This window comes from Larimichthys crocea, chromosome XVI, assembly GCF_000972845.2.
Source record: "Larimichthys crocea isolate SSNF chromosome XVI, L_crocea_2.0, whole genome shotgun sequence".
NCBI classification, from domain to species: Eukaryota; Metazoa; Chordata; class Actinopteri; family Sciaenidae; genus Larimichthys; species Larimichthys crocea.
In genome coordinates, this window is record NC_040026.1 from 10,712,602 (window position 1) to 10,729,749 (window position 17,148).

The 17,148-nt window shown below is 39.3% G+C and overlaps 2 protein-coding genes across 2 annotated transcripts in view; one reads left to right on the forward strand and one right to left on the reverse strand.

The window, feature by feature from the left end:
- Positions 1-1,780: 1,780 nt before the first annotated feature.
- ccz1 (CCZ1 homolog, vacuolar protein trafficking and biogenesis associated) overlaps positions 1,781-17,148 on the reverse strand; it is a 16,194-nt gene continuing 826 nt past the window's right edge. Inside the window, exons 2-17 of the mRNA XM_019272066.2 lie at positions 10,010-10,085; positions 9,794-9,890; positions 9,577-9,674; positions 9,298-9,391; positions 9,104-9,184; positions 8,972-9,019; positions 8,781-8,864; positions 7,954-8,129; positions 7,343-7,424; positions 6,897-6,958; positions 5,246-5,357; positions 4,883-4,916; positions 4,579-4,696; positions 3,554-3,712; positions 2,425-2,552; positions 1,781-2,318 (exon numbers count right to left, since the gene is read on the reverse strand). Of these exons, the coding sequence (XP_019127611.1) occupies positions 2,263-2,318; positions 2,425-2,552; positions 3,554-3,712; positions 4,579-4,696; positions 4,883-4,916; positions 5,246-5,357; positions 6,897-6,958; positions 7,343-7,424; positions 7,954-8,129; positions 8,781-8,864; positions 8,972-9,019; positions 9,104-9,184; positions 9,298-9,391; positions 9,577-9,674; positions 9,794-9,890; positions 10,010-10,023 (1,443 nt within the window). The 5' untranslated portion in view covers positions 10,024-10,085 and the 3' untranslated portion in view covers positions 1,781-2,262. The remainder of the gene's footprint in view (positions 2,319-2,424; positions 2,553-3,553; positions 3,713-4,578; positions 4,697-4,882; positions 4,917-5,245; positions 5,358-6,896; positions 6,959-7,342; positions 7,425-7,953; positions 8,130-8,780; positions 8,865-8,971; positions 9,020-9,103; positions 9,185-9,297; positions 9,392-9,576; positions 9,675-9,793; positions 9,891-10,009; positions 10,086-17,148) is intronic.
- Positions 13,821-16,516, forward strand: LOC104918054 (vacuolar fusion protein CCZ1 homolog). Its single transcript, XM_027289440.1, is given in 13 exon segments — positions 13,821-13,898; positions 14,041-14,136; positions 14,224-14,328; positions 14,505-14,628; positions 14,709-14,765; positions 14,768-14,787; positions 14,872-14,942; positions 15,045-15,105; positions 15,743-15,788; positions 15,791-15,826; positions 15,829-15,870; positions 15,873-15,915; positions 16,432-16,516. Coding segments are annotated over 13 exon segments (864 nt in total).

The following is a 17,148-nucleotide window of genomic DNA, read 5'->3' on the forward strand; positions in this document are numbered from 1 at the left end:
CAGATTATATTTATTCAGGCCTCGGGTTGAGGAGAACAAAAGGTCAAGCAGTCTCTTTCAGCTACGACTCAATGCAAATTAGATTCCCGGAAGAAAACACATTAAAGTAACCAACAAGGAACCAGGTAGGTTTGAAATGTAATATTCCTCTTTTCAGACATTAAATGTATTTTTCTTTTGTTAAAAAAAAAAAAGAAATCTTGAATTTTATCAGTGGGGCAATCAAGGTGAAACAAAATAATCAATAATACAAATATCCAGGTAAATTAAATCTTTATGCACAAAAGACAGCCAGGGGACAAAATAATAATAACATAAAAGTGGGAATCAGAAGAAAGCAGCAAAATGTGTCAACATGAAAAAAACAAAACAAAAAGAAAACAAATAAATGCATAAAGAAGCAACAACAAAAGAGAAACTTTTACATTCATAGGGACAAAAAAAACAAAACAACCAAATATCCATTTCCTTCAACTCAGCAGGGTCTTCCAGACTTCCCTCTGCTCAGCAATGTATTCCAGTGTACTCCTCCTGGGAGATCCTGAGTAATCCCTACAGCAGGTTCTCTTCAAGAGGAGGCTCGTGCTTTACTTGAAGGTAGGTATGTTGTTGAAATAAAAAAGAATCATGAGACAGAAGAGAGGATAATTCTGTCTCGATGCGGCCCTGATTATCATATATTCAATGTCTTGATAACTGCATAAACATTCACCTCTGTTGTGAAAGACTGATTCATTGACCTGTTGGTGGTCGTATGTTGGCTCAGGTTCATTGTATGCTATTAATAGAAGTTTTGGGCTATTTTTATGGAGGCAAAATGTTGCCATCTCTTGGTGACTTTAGTTCATAACAGTCATATAAAATTAGATAAGATAAATTAAGACAATCCTTGATTATATGTAATGTGTAATTTACCATTAAGACCAGAATGAATCTTAATAATCTGCTTGTATGATGGATTTCTTGTCATAACAGGGTCAATGCTGAACTTTGTTACTAAGGTTGACACGGAGCCAGCACCCAGCACATCACCAACATCAAGCAACATCTCTTCAGCTACAGGTGCTACTATGACTACTCTACGTGTGAATCTGTAAAAGGCTTGTTCCATTGTTGAAAGAGGCATTTCATTTGTTCCTACTAATAAAGGTTGTGGTGTTTTCCTCTTATGACTCACTGTATATGTATTTCTCTCTATATTGCATTCAGCCTCATTACAATTGGCCAATTAGCGTTGGTTTCTTTAACATTTCTTACAATAAACCTGTTTTTGTCCACAAAGATTTGCATTTTGTGTGTTTCTCTGATTAAGAAAAGCTTTACTAACAGAGCCTAGAAGTCTGTTCTTTGTTTGTAATCTACTCTATCTTGACAAACAGGATAACATGGGTTGGGATGCCATTTATATACAGTATCAGAGGTTCATTTAGCTGTGTTATTGACTGACTGATTTAATATTATCCATCATGAAAAAACAACAAAGCATTAGATTGGTGTTGTTAAAAATGACAACGATTCCCAGCAGGTTCCAGGGCCACACTTCATGACGACATATTAATGTAAAACTTCAGTGCTCTAATCAATCTCCAATTTTATTCTTCTGATATGAAAACGTGTCCTATAGATTTCAGATAAATATGATGTTGCTAGTTGGAAGGCTGACCAAACGTTTACTTTATGGATGTTGCTAGTTGGAAGGCTGACCAAACGTTTACTTTATGTGCATCTTCAACTTAAGTAAATAAAAAAAAAATAATAATAGAAAATCACTTACACTAAGTAAAATGACTTCTTAATTTATTTAAAGTTAGCGCAATTGTTTACAAACCACCATCTTTTTGACATAATGACATCTTATTTATGAAAACTGATAATCAAAAGGAACCCAGAGTAAACTTTTCTGTGCATGTCAGTTTTTAAATTAATTTGAGCCATGATGGGTTCATAAAACAAAAAAAAAAGAAATTGAAATTTGAAAGAAATCAAAACAAACAGTCAACAAAACCCTAGATGTATGTACAAAGAAAGAAAGAAAGAAAATAAAGTACATGTACAGTTAAAATCTGGATTTACACTTAATTACAAGAGAAAATTACAATTTTCTAGGTTAAATTAAAAAAAAAAAAACTTGGTGAGAACGCTTTTTTATTTTTTTCCTTATTATTTTACAATGCAATTATTGCATTACGCTGATGCTGTCATGATACCCTGCAACATTGACAGTTTTTAGTGTGGTGAAACGGTCTCTGTCTGACCGCTGCATCAGTCCAAGAAGAAAATGTTGTTGAACTGCGTCGCACAAAGCCTCTTAACCTCCTCTGCAGCGGAGAAAAAACAAAAAGGGCATTAGAGTTGAAGTAGAGATAGAGAGTCTATTGTGGCTGTAATGACAGAATTATTCATTGCCCGGTGGTGGAGACGTACCGTTAACTTCGATCAGATTGGCGTTCTTCTGATTCAGGATCACGTACAGTTCTCTCTGGTCTGACTTCTTGCCGACTACCCAGTAGTCTGTCATTGCTTTTACGATGATTTCTTCATCTTCATCCACCCTGGGAGACAAATGGAGAGAACTGAGTGCCATTAAATGAAGATAATTTAAACTTACAGCAGGCTTTTTGTATTTTTTTAGAGCAACTGGACTTAAGAATCTTTAAGGATTCTAACTACCTGGATAAAGGTCTTTTCTTCCTGCTGTGATCAGGAAGAAGTTTCTGGACACACGAGGCCAGCACTGAGAGGCTTAAGAATACTTTTCTTACTTACTTATTTACTATTATTGTTGTTGATATTTGTTATTATTTATTTCCATTAAGATGAGTTTTTACTTACTTCGATATAAAAAACTTTTTTTTAAATCTATTATGCTTTCTTTTCTTACTTTACATTATTTTTATTTATTTTATTTATTTAATTAATTTGGATGAATTGTAGTAGCTAACACTACGATGTGCCAGATAAATTGTGACAATTAAACTAAAATGAATTAAATATTTATTTATATAGACCATGAAATGTCATTAAAATAGTAATTTTATTTCTTAAAGTTTGTCAGAAATGACACAATGACTTAGTAATATAACATTGAATTTCAGATTAAAAGCACAGATAGGAGTGTGTCTGTTTTGAGTGTGCACACAGGTAACACCTGCACAAAAAGAAGAACTGATATTGATACTGGCATACATGCTATGAATGCTGATGTCACTCTATGTCCCACAGACTGAAAATGGGACTCTCACATGACTACAGTCTCATGACTGCTCTCAAAAGAGAGGGCATCACATTATGTGTGGAAATTACACACTGCTGTGCTGAAATACAGGGGAAAGATTGAGAGTTTGACATTTTATACATTCTTCTATTCAAAGCTGAGGATGGTTTTAATAACTAAAACTCATCAACTGTATCTGTTCTTTCTACTCAGATGACCAACAATGCCACAAGGTTTGTTTGTTTGTGAACAGTTACTGTAAAAACTGTGATGCCTGGAGGCATTTGATAAAGACAAATACAGCCACAGCTTTAACAAAGCCAATGATCTCTGCTCTACCTGGCGAAGTCACAGTTAATGTCTCCCAGGATCTTCATGAGGTCAGGGTGGACAGAGGTGAGGCAAACACTGGCTGTCTTCCTCATGTGGATGGTGCTCTTCTCCGCCAGGTTCATGTGGTTGAAGTAGATGAACTTAAACTGGGGCTCCTTCTCTGGCCTGAATGGACACAAAATCAAAGGTTTCAATTCGGTGAAGCGGTGGTAATACAATTTTCATGACAGATGCATCTTGCTACTGTGTTTTGAAACTAACACTGGACCCGTGTTCTCTATATAGGAGATGTCCAGCCAAGGAGTTCAGGTCTCCAAGCCATTCAGTAAACATTCACTGTTAATACACAAAACAGTAATGCCAAATCACTTTGGATGATAACATCCAGCGAAAACGCAACGTGTGCATTTTAATTAAGCCTACTCCATTGTTCACCCACGTTAAGGTGAGCTGAGGACACAGTTATTACCACAGCTTATCTGGCAACAGCACTGTAAAAGCATCTCTGGAAGAGTGCATGTGTATCCAAAGCCATACAACTTTTTTTTTTATCCCTGCTGCTGCTAATTATTTACAGTTCCACCAGGCCAAATCAGGACACAGAGCTGAATGTCAGCCGAGGAATTTGGGACAGCATTATTTATTCAGCGGATTCTTCACTAGGGTGATTAAAAAGCGAGCCCATCAAATTGCCTGAGCCAGGGTATTGGATTACGGTCGAGGACGTATCTGACGGTAACTGCTGGGGTTAAAAGGAGAGTGGGCCAGGATGCCAGTCTACACTGCTTGAATTACCCCTAAGTAGTGCCCTGATGACATCCAGTGGTATTAAAAGTCTCATCTATCACTACCAGGCCGGCAGAGTTAATACAAAGAACTGGCTGCAAACTGATGACAAGCAACATGGCTACTGTTAATCATGGGAGGTTGATACTGTCTCCTGTCCTTGTGCTGCATTTTCAGAATCAACACAATGCTCTAGGCGCCACAGGTTAGCAGACAAAAACAAGAACAAGTCATCTCCAACTGACCCTGATATCCTCCGGTTGATGGTGAACTGTTCACATATGTCAGATGCCAGCAGAGTAAGCTGAGGGCCCACCAAGCCATCCAACTGCTCACAGAAGTCCCTCGTCAGCTCCACAGAGGCTGTGAAGAGATGGAGTAGAGAACAAAGTCAGTCATTATGGGGCGTTAGCAGAAGACAGTCATATTTTAGATTTATATGAGCGGTACAATGGCTAAAATACTATACAATACTACAATAAATTAACCAGGAAAATGGGAAATAAAGCTGCTTAATTTGAGTAGGTGGGTGCCTGGATTTACACTTACCATTGATCATAAAACAAGCTGCAGCGCTCATCGCCTGGAAAAGAGCAGATCAGTGCAGTTTAAATGCAGAATCAAGGTCACACAGGTTAGAAATTACATTAATGTCATGATAAGCTTTATGGCACATACTTCATTATTTTAAAATTCAGCTGTCTAATCCCAAAAATCCATATCGTTTGATAGAGCAGTGGAATAGCTTATCCTAAATCGACTGTTCATAAACAAATCCTCCAGTCACAGACAGATTATGAAAATCATCCTCAAAAGCAACCCCCCCTGTATTTTAATACATTAAAAAAATGTGTATGGATGAATGATGAGGACTGTCCTGACACGGCAGATCTCACATTTTCTCTACCTTACCTTATAAACAATCAGATGCAGCTCCTCGTAGCCATCCTCTGCGCTGACAAATATTTTTGGAAATCGGAATTTGGCCTCTGGATCTTTAAGATTGGTCGGTCCTGTCAAAAACCTGAAGAGAACATAGGAGTGCATGGTGGTGTAAATATTCCAATAATGAGTTTTGGAATAGAAGTCAAAACGGACATCTTAGAGGAAGAGGAAAACCCATGGAAGCGGTTAAAGTACTCAAAAGGAGTTATTAGCAGCGTGTCTCCAGTGATAGCAATGATGAGTGGTTGGTCTATCATCTCAACAACTACTGGATAGATTGCCATTAAATTTCATACAGACATTTGTGGGGACTTTGGTGATCCCCTGACATCTAGGACCATCAGCCATTTTACATACTACAATACATTACTTTATGAACAAATACCTACAAAACTAATGACATTCCCAGCAGCCCCGGCTGGACTTTGTGCTAAGTGCTATTTGCTAATCTCAAAATAAGATGGTCAACATGATAAATCTTAAACCTGCTAAACATCAGAACTTTAATATTGTCTTCATGAGCATGGCTGTGCATGGCTCTTAGACTCTTTACTGGAAATTTGAGTCTGCTGTGGCACCACAGGGAAAGGCGAGAATGGCGTTTCTTGTGGGGCTACAACTAACAAGTTGTAAAAACACTAAATGTTTTAGCTATGACAAGAAGCAGGGAATTCAGGCTGGACGAATCAAGGTGTTTGCTCGAGGGGGGAGGGGGTATATGCCCTGATGGTGGCACTAGAGGAAAAGTCGAGGTGGTTACTGCAATGGGTACGAGTCATCTGGGTAGCATGAATATTCATACTAAATTTCACAGCAAAACAGCCACAGTTGACATAGTTGTTGTCAAGATATCTTGTGTGGAATGGACTGAACCAAACCTAATCAAGCAGTTAGTGTACTAATCATAGAAGACCCAGAGGAAATTAATTTCCTTAGTTCTCTCACTGTGACTGAAGATAAAAACTGCAAACTGAACAAAGGATTCACTGTTGTGCTGATAATACACTGGATTCCAGTGGTGCCACTTATTATTAGCCATTAGCAATAGAAGGCAGACCTCCACGTGCTTCTGGAACCTCTTTTACTTTACCCTGGTTGTAACTATTCTGGCTTTCATTAAATATTCTTCATATTCTAGTGTGTAATCCAATAAGAGCTGTAAGGCTGTGTTTCCTGCCCCATAATATGTCACCAGGAGTCAGACTTGGACTGCAACAGCTGCTCCACTCCACCTTCAGAAACAAGTTATTTGAAGCAGCAAGTTCTGTCAGAAAGCAAACACTCTCTGGTTACATATGTACACTGAAACTCAATAGAAAGTAGTTGTTTTTTTTTCCTCCCGGAGGCTGCTGAGATACATTACCCCCTACTCTCTTATTTAAATACAAAGTGCTAGCCAAGGGAGTTGCCTTTTTTAATAATTTGGTTGACTGCAAGCAACGCTCATTACTCTCAGTGGGTCAAAACCATGAGAAGCTTGTGCACACTTGTGTAAACAGAGTGTGTAATGTAGGACAACTTTTCATAACTGACTTTTTTCCCCACCGGAAGACATCGAAACAAAATCCAGCTCTTCTTTTTTTTTTATCCTTCCCTCTGCAGAGGATCAGGCGCTTACCTCCCATAGTGCAACAGATTTCCTGCGACCTCCGGCCTCAGAGGAGAGTCCCTGCCAGCCAGCTACGGAGAGAAGAGGAGGTGAAAATGTGTGGCATAGCTTTGAAATCAATATTCAGTGCTTATTTTCAAGTCAGTCGTCTTGTACACTCTCATCTGGATCATTAATATAGAAAACCCTTAGATCACATTACATTCATCATCATGGAGAAGCATATTAGAAGCTCTAATATCATTAGAAATATGCTGTGCAATTGTTTTCACAGATCTACAAACAAGTCTAGTTGCCCCAGGCTTAACCCTTTTGGATGCTGTGTAATAGTTTTGCTCCATTACACACACACACACAAGCATCCTGTGCTCCTGTTTAAAAAAAAAATACTTCCTCAATTTTCCTCCCACACTTCCTTTAAGCTCTTTGTTTTATCCACCCTCTCCCTCTCTCACCTCTGGTTCAGAGTGTCTAGGGAACAGCGAGGTGGTGAGGTACTTGTACAGGATCCTCATGTCATCTTGTTCCAGTCCGCTCCTGCAGGCCCAACCACATCCACAAAATTACATCTTTAACCTTCACAACCAAACACACTGCTCAAGTAGAAAACCAAACTGTGTGGCTGTGTACAGCATTTTTCACTGTGCTGCCAGCTGCGTTATGCACCATGAGCTGGATGTTAAAACAAAGTGTCTCCTAGGTTGTGATTACTGCTCAGCAGTGGTTGTAAATGGATACTCCAGAGCAAGGACATTTAATTTAGACAATATCACACAGCTTGTCTGTTTGTCTAGTGGCGGTTCTTTCGTGTCAATTTATTAAAAATCGTGTAATCCTCTGTGCTTACATACTGAGCCAGGTGACACGGGAGGGAGCACATTAACCACAAAGAGGATTACAGGCTGCCTCTGCTTATTTAGTATGTCATGATATGTTGTAGAAGCCAACGCTGGGATTTTACATTGGCACGCCTTTGCAAATATATGTAATTTGTGTAAAGTTGTGGCCCACCACAGGACCTCAGTGACAAACATGCAAAATTTACAGCAAAGCTTCAAGTCTGTACCAGATGAGCTGGTCGTTATACAGGAAGGCTGTGTATTTGATCAGACTGAGGCTCTCCTCCACTCTGTTGACGAACGACTGGATCTTTAGGTAGGTCATCTTGTCCAATGGGAAGAAGCTGATGCCTCCAAATACGTCCAGTAGATCGCAGGACTGCAAGTGGAGAGTCTGAAGATACTAGACACCGCAAAATGAAGGAACACACACACACACACAGACACACACACACCCACACAGGCCAAAAACAACAGGAGATATTCCAGAGACACAGGAGAAGGAAAGGAGAAAGGGGTTAGTTTACGCAGCTACAAGTGCTTGCTTACAATGCAATTTAGCCAGAGCAATAAGAAACTCTCTGACTGATGCTTTGGAGACGCTTGCATCATCCTGACATCCAACCTCTGTTACACACACCAAAGCCTCTGTCTATCTCATGTCTTACAGTTACATGGTGCAGAGGGAAACCCATGTCAACTTAAGACGGGTGTTCCCTAATTAGAAATGAATTATTTACGCTTCTGCATAAGCGTTTATTAGTCTAGCGTGGTGACTGTAGCATGAGGTGAAAACAGTTAATGTAGGCTGATAATTATGAAGCAATCGGGCATGACTGAACTTCTTTTCAAACTGCTTTCCCTAGAGTAACACGAGTACTTACAAAGAAACAAATACAGTTACTAAAAGGTCCAAGTATCAAGTGGAGACAGCTGATTTTAATAAACTATGTGCACATCATGAGATTAAAATGAGTCAAGCTATGCAAATCAAATAAAAATGAATTATATGAATTCAGATCTAAGAATTAAGGCTTTAAGGAGAGCTTTTTACCCTGTAGAAAAACTTTTCAAGCTTCTGAATGAGGAGCTCCACTCCGCCGGCCTCCATCGCTCTGCCAAAGGTCCCGTTGAAGAGCTACAGCACGAAAATAATCACTGTTAACAGACTTAAATTGGTAGCTTGGCGTAGTGCAGAGGTGTTATTATATGGAGGGAGGACTCTTAAAACATATTGGAACTCACCTTGTACATACTGTAGCATTGCCTTACAACTGCACCATAAACAGTGTCCTACAGAGGCAAGAGGGCACAGTAAGTACAAGTTTAAACTGACGAAAGCGACACAGATATTGATGAGTAACTCTCAGCACTCACAAGTATTTCCTCTTCCTGATATTCTATTGTGGGAGGTTTACCATCTTTGTTTGGTTTCTCAATCATCGGGTTTCGAACCACCTTAGGAATGAATTAGAAATGAAAACAACAGAGAGAAACTAATTAAATTACATTCTGAAGACGGTCAACATAGTGTAGACACACAATAGTAATTGTAAATGTAAGTAAGATACCATGACTATCCAGAAGTTGTCCTCGGCCTCAAAGAAAAACTGCCGGTTCTTCTGTGTGTGCAGGGACTTTGCTGGTTTTGTTGGACAAAATGTCCTGGAAGACATGACCGTAAAGAGAAAGGGGACACACCCAAACGAGATGATTAGCCTGTTTTTTTTTTGCGCTTTCACAGATATTAGATATGTATCAGTGTGTATCTTATTTCCCTTTTTTGCTTTCCTTTTGGTTTGCTTTAAATCAGCTTGTCGTGCCAAGTGTAACAAGTCTGAACTCTTTACCTGGTGAACTGTACTATGGCTTCACAAAGGCCCACATTTCGGATCTTCTCGTTCTTCTCCACGTCACTTGGGTGGTAAAACAAAATCTTTTTCTCTTCCTGAAATAAGCATAAACATCTTGCATTTGCACTAGAAAAGAGTGTTCCTAAAAAAAACAGAGTTAAACAAAAACTGATTCAGTTGTAAAAAGACGTGCTTCTCTAGGAATCAAGCTCACCTCTCCTTCCCGAGGTCCAAACGTAGGGTTATAAATGAAAAAGCTGAGCAGAGATGGTGTGTACTGTTTCTCTTGCATTCCTGAGGCCATTCTGGGACTGTAACAGACACAAAGAGAAAGATGACAGAAAACAGATAAAACAGATCAAAAACCTTCAGATTTCTTTCAGGTTACATCAATGTCAGCCTCGCATCATCACAAATAAGCATGCTTTACCTAATCATCAGCATCAGTGTAACTTGTGTCTGGATTTCCTTTGCTCCAAAGGCAGTTTGGTTAGCATGCCGTGTGCCTGCGGACGGATAAAGGCAAGAACATCACGAATCAGGAGATAATCATTTACCTGAAATGTCTCCACGAATACACACACACTCACACAGAGTACAGTAGATTTGGATCAGGGCAAAGTTATACTGACAGGCTCATATATCAGATCAGTTTGTTCCCAAATACTGACCGTATTAAGTGGATTAGGTGTTGATGTAACCGACCCGCAGTTTCTTTGTCAATGTCAAAATTCAAGGTTTCCGTTAACACTTGCATTCATTCGGTCACGGCGGGCAACCAGCTCAGCGTTTAGAGCCACAGCAATCCCCGGCCTCATCTTATGCTACCTGAATATATTCCAATTAGTTTCTACTCAGCAAGCTATGGATTTCACCAAACTTCACTAGATCAGTAGCGGGTACAAGCAGATGACCCTGAGTTGAGCATCTGTAATTCATAACATGGTGGGTATCATAATACTTATTTTTACCGGTGCATTAAGTGAGTGCGTAGTAAGTAGAAATATTATATTGGAAGAGGTTACTTAGCATAAAACTAAAATATGGACACATTTACTAGTTAAGTTTTGTAAATTAGTGCACCTACGTACAACTAGTGTAGTCTAAGACACAGAAAAGTGTCTAACACACTCATTGATGAAACTGTGGTTATGTAGCTGTGTTGTTTGTCTCTTGGTTAAGCTGATATGTTGAAAAGTCATTTAACCCGTCATAAACTGTATGTAAATGTAAAGACAGGTCACTGTTAATGCTTACATTTGTTTTGGTTGGAAAAAAAAAATAAAAACATTATGTGTTAAATCCAACATTTGCATATTTTCTGACCCACTGCATTGGACTAAAAAGAGACCCCGTCAACTTGTGTGTTCTCTGTGTCCCTTGCTGTGTTACAGTGTTAAATTGGTGACTGTCAATTTCTTATTGACATGAAAATAAGCTACACATATTAAAAAGGTGAAGTCACATTTTGTTACATTTCATTTTTACTCCCCATTTCTATTTCATTTCTAACTTAAATTTCAAATGCAAATGTAATTATAAGTAATATTTTAAGTAATGTATTTAGGACTTAAGACTGTATTTAAGCTTTTGTGCTGAGAACTGAGTCTGGTCGGCCTGTGTGTGTGTGACTTCTCGCCGCTCTTAAAAAGGGAATAAATCCTGATTCCCGGTCTTGAATGATGTTATTCAGCAGCCATACTGCAGCTGTTACACTTACATGTCATCAGTATGTGGCAAAATAATTCACCCGGATCACTAATAACAACCTCATATGTCATACAGTTATCTTAATAGATATAGATCTCAATATCTTAATAGATGGTTACTTGTTTACATATGTTGTCTTTGTTCGTTTGTATACCTGGAGTATGTAACAAAAATCATTTCCCCCTGGGATTATTAAAGTATTTCTGATTCTGATTCAAAAACATGGCACAGGATGTTGACTGCATTAGGTTTAGCTTTCTTTCTCCAGTAAACTGGAAACTGCAACTTTAAGCAGTAAAATGAAGTAAGTTACTCATACTTTAGGATTAATAGATGCATTGACATGCTTCACGTTTTGCTGCTCCAATAAGTGTGTAGAGGCTTTGAATGTAGCTCTGACTTTCACGTCCAGCCGTGTTTTGTTTTTGTTTTTTCACATTAAAACGGAGGGAAAAATAATAAGTTGAATATGTTTCAGAGCAGTTTATTACTCCAATAACTGTCGGACACTTTCCACCTCTGCATGAAGTGTGTTTGCGTTATGTAACGTCACACACACACACAGACTGCGGGTCATGAAGCCGGTGAAGTCTGAGCTAACCCTCACACACACACACACACACACACACACACACACACACACACACATGAATTCCTTGAAAATGCTTGAATTTCAATTCAGTGTTTTCAAGGTTGTGAAAATGCTGAATTTTTTTTGTGAGGGCTTGAAAATGCTTGAAATTTGTGTGATGTCTATTTGTCACTGTTATTGGCTATGGTAGTTACACAATACACCGCTCACAGCTGAGAATACAAGCCAATTCACAAAAAAATCAAAACAGTCAATCTACCACCATATGAAAATAATGCAATTAGACCCATATTATTATGCCATAGTGGCACCGCTGCGCTTCCCATGACCATCATGGCAAACACAACTAGTAGGCTACCTATTTAAAGGTGCTGGAAAAATGGAAAAAATGGTGCTGAAGGTGCTTGAAAAGTGCTTGAATTTGTTCATGGAAAAGGTGTGGGAACCCTGATGCATTTATTATCTAAAGTATGAGTAGCTTACTTCATTTACTGCTTAAAGTTGCAGTTTCCACTTTACTGGAGACACCTGACAGTGAAAGAAAGCTAACCTAATGCAGTCAACATCCTGTGCCATGTTTTTGAATCAGAATCAGAAATACTTTAATAATCCCAGGGGGAAATTATTTTTGTTACATACTCCAGGTATACAAACAAAAGACAACATATGTAAACAAGAACCATCTATTAAGATATTGAGATCTATATCATTAAGATAACTGTATGACATATGAGGTTGTTATTAGTGATCCGGGTGAATTATTTTGCCACATACTGATGATCTGTAAGTGTAACAGCTGCAGTAGGCTGCTGAATAACTCATTCAAGACGAATCAGGATTTATTCCTTTTTAAGAGCGGCGAGAAGTCACACACACACAGGCCGACCAGACCAGTTCCACAAAAGCTTAAATACAGTCTTAAGTCCTAAATACATTATTACTTAAAATATTACTTATAATTACATTTGCATTTGAAATTTAATTAGAAATGAAGAAAATGGGGAGTAAAAATGAAATGTAACAAAATGTGACTTCACCTTTTAATATGTGTAGCTATTTTTTCATGTCAATAAAAATGACAGTCACCAATTTAACACTGTAACAAGCAGAGGGACGCAGAGAACACACAAGTTGACGGGGTCTCTTTTTAGTCCAATGCAGTGGGTCAGAAAAATGCAAATGTTGGATTTAACAGATAATGTTTTTATTTTTTTTTTCCAACCAAACAAAGTAAGCATTAACAGTGACCTGTTCTTACATTTACATACAGTTATGACGGGATAAATGACTTTTCAACATATCAGCTTAACAAGAGACAAACAACACAGCTACATAACCACACTTCATCAATGAGTGTGTTAGACACTTTTCGGTGTCTTAGACTACACTAGTTGTACATAGGTGCACTAATTTACAAAACTTAACTAGTAAATGTGTCCATATTTTAGTTTTATGCTAAGTAACCTCTTCCAAATATAATTTTCTACTTACTACGCACTCACTTAACGCACCGGTAAAAATAAGTATTATGAACCCACCAGTTGTTGAATACAGATGCTCAACTCAGGGTCATCTGCTTGTACCCGCTACTGATCTAGTGAAGTTTGTTGAAATCCAAGCTTGCTGAGCAGAAACTAATTGGAATATATTCAGGTAGCATAAGATGAGGCCGGGGATGCTGTGCTCTAAACGCTGAGCTGGTTGCCCCCGTGACCGAATGCAAGTGTTAACGGAAACCTTGAATTTTGACATTGACAAAGAAACTGCGGGTCGGTTACATCAACACCTAATCCACTTAATACGGTCAGTATTTGGGAACAAACTGATCTGATATATGAGCCTGTCAGTATAACTTTGCCCTGATCCACATCTACTGTACTCTGTGTGAGTGGTGTGTATCGTGGAGACCTTTCAGGTAAATGATATCTCCTGATTCGAGATGTTCTTGCCTTTATCCGTCCGCAGGCACACGGCATGCAACCAAACTGCCTTTGGAGCAAAGGAAATCCAGACACAAGTTACACTGATGCTGATGATTAGGTAAAGCATGCTTATTTGTGATGATGCGAGGCTGACATTGATGTAACCTGAAAGAAATCTGAAGGTTTTTGATCTGTTTTATCTGTTTTCTGTCATCTTTCTCTTTGTCTCTGTTACAGTCCCAGAATGGCCTCAGGAATGCAAGAGAAACAGTACACACCATCTCTGCTCAGCTTTTTATTTATAACCCTACGTTTGGACCTCGGGAAGGAGAGGTGAGCTTGATTCCTAGAGAAGCACGTCTGTTTTTTTTAGGAAAACTCTTTTCTAGTGCAAATGCAAGATGTTTATGCTTATTTCAGGAAGAGAAAAAGATTTTGTTTTACCACCCAAGTGACGTGGAGAAGAATGAGAAGATCCGAAATGTGGGCCTTTGTGAAGCCATAGTACAGTTCACCAGGTAAAGAGTTCAGACTTGTTACACTTGGCATGACAAGCTGATTTAAAGCAAACCAAAAGGAAAGCAGAAAAGGGAAATAAGATACACACTGATACATATCAATATCTGTGAAAGCGCAAAAAAAAAACCGGCTAATCATCTCGTTTGGGTGTGTCCCTTTCTCTTTACGGTCATGTCTTCCAGGACGTTTGTCCAACAAAACCAGCAAAGTCCCTGCACACACAGAAGAACCGGCAGTTTTTCTTTGAGGCCGAGGACAATTCTGGATAGTCATGGTATCTTACTTACATTTACAATACTATTGTGTGTCTACACTATGTTGACCGTCTTCAGAATGTAATTTAATTAGTTCCTCTCTGTTTTTTGTATTTCTAATTCATTCCTAAGGTGGTTCGAAACCCATGATTGAGAAACCAAACAAAGATGGTAAACCTCCCACAATAGAAATCAGGAAGAGGAAATACTTGTGAGTGCTGAGAGTTACTCATCAACATCTGTGTCGCTTTCGTCAGTTTACACTTGTACTTATCGTGCCCTCTTGCCTCTGTAGGACACTGTTTATGGTGCAGTTGTAAGGCAATGCTACAGTATGTACAAGGTGAGTTCCAATATGTTTTAAGAGTCCTCCCTCCATATAAAACACCTCTGCACTACGCAAGCTACCAATTTAAGTCTGTTAAAAGTGATTTATTTCTGCTGTAGCTCTCAACGGACCTTTGGCAGAGCGATGGAGGCCGGCGGAGTGGAGCTCCTCATTCAGAAGCTTGAAAAGTTTTTCTACAGGGTAAAAAGCCCCTTAAACCTTAATTCTTAGATCTGAATTCATATAATTCATTTTTATTTAATTGCATAGCTTGACTCATTTAATCTCATGATGTGCACATAGTTTATTAAAATCAGCTGTCTCCACTTGATACTTGGACCTTTTAGTAACTGTATTTGTTTCTTTGTAAGTACTCGTGTTACTCAGGGAAAGCGTTTGAAAAGAAGTTCAGTCATGCCCGATTGCTTCATAATTATCAGCCTACATTAACTGTTTTCACCTCATGCTACAGTCACCACGCTAGACAAAAACGCTTATGCAGAAGCGTAAATAATTCATTTCTAATTAGGGAACACCCGTCTTAAGTTGACATGGGTTCCCTCTGCACCATGTAACTGTAAGACATGAATAGACAGAGGCTTTGGTGTGTGTAACAGAGGTGGATGTCAGGATGATGCAAGCGCTCCAAAGCATCAGTCAGAGAGTTTCTTATGCTCTGGCTAAATTGCATTGTAAGCAAGCACTTGTAGCTGCGTAAACTAACCCCTTTCTCCTTTCCTTCTCCTGTGTCTCTGGAATATCTCCTGTTGTTTTTGGCCTGTGTGGGTGTGTGTCTGTGTGTGTGTGTGTTGTGTGTCCTTCATTTTGCGGTGTCTAGTATCTTCAGACTCTCCACTTGCAGTCCTGCGATCTACTGGACGTATTTGAGGCATCAGCTTCTTCCCATTGGACAAGATGACCTACCTAAGATCCAGTCGTTCGTCAACAGAGTGGAGGAGAGCCTCAGTCGATCAAATACACAGCCTTCCTGTATAACGACCAGCTCATCTGGTACAGACTTGAAGCTTTGCTGTAAATTTTGCATGTTGTCACTGAAATCCTAGGTGGGCCACAACTTTACACAAATACATATATTTGCAAAGGCATGCCAATGTAAAATCCCAGCGTTGGCTTCTACAACATATCATGACATGCTAAATAAGCAGAGGCAGCCTGTAATCCTCTTGTGGTTAATGTGCTCCCTCCCGTGTCACCTGGCTCGGTATGTAAGCACAGAGGATTACACGTTTTTTAATAATTGACACGAAAAACCGCCACTAACAAACAGACAGCTGTGTGATATTGTCTAAATTAAAGTCCTTGCTCTGGAGTATTCATTACAACCACTGCTGAGCAGTAATCACAACCTAGGAGACACTTTGTTTTAACATCCAGCTCATGGTGCATAACGCAGCTGGCCACACAGTGAAAAATGCTGTACATAGCCACACAGTTTGGTTTTCTACTTGAGCAGTGTGTTTTGTTGTGAAGGTTAAAGGTGTAATTTTGGGATGTGGTTGGGCGCAGGAGCGGACTGGAACAAGATGACATGAGGATCCTGTACAAGTACCTCACCACCTCGCTGTTCCCTAGACACTCTGAACCGAGGTGAGAGAGGGAGAGGGTGGATAAAAACGAGAGCTTAAAGGAAGTGTGGGAGGAAAATTGAGGAGTTTTTTTTTTTTTAAACAGGAGCACAGGATGCTTGTGTGTGTGTGTAATGGAGCAAAACTATTACAACAGCATCCAAAAGGGTTAAGCTGGGGCAACTAGACTTGTTTGTAGATCTGTGAAAACAATTGCACAGCATATTCTAATGATGACATTAGAGCTTCAATAGCTTCTCCATGATGATGAATGTAATGTGATCTAAGGGTTTTCTATATTAATGATCCAGATGAGAGTGTACAAGAGACTGACTTGAAAATAAGCACTGAATATTGATTTCAAAGCTATGCCACACATTTTCACCCCCTCTTCTCCGTAGCTGGCTGGCAGGGACTCTCCTCTGAGGCCGAGGGTCGCAGGAAATCTGTTGCACTATGGGAGGTAAGCGCCTGATCCTCTGCAGAGGGAAGGCTAAAAAAAAAAAAAGAAGAGCTGGATTGTTTCGATGTCTTCCGGTGGGGAAAAAAGTCAGTTATGAAAAGTTGTCCTACATTACACACTCTGTTACACAAGTGTGCACAGCTTCTCATGGTTTTGACCCGGAAGTAATGAGCGTTGCTTGCAGTCAACCCAATT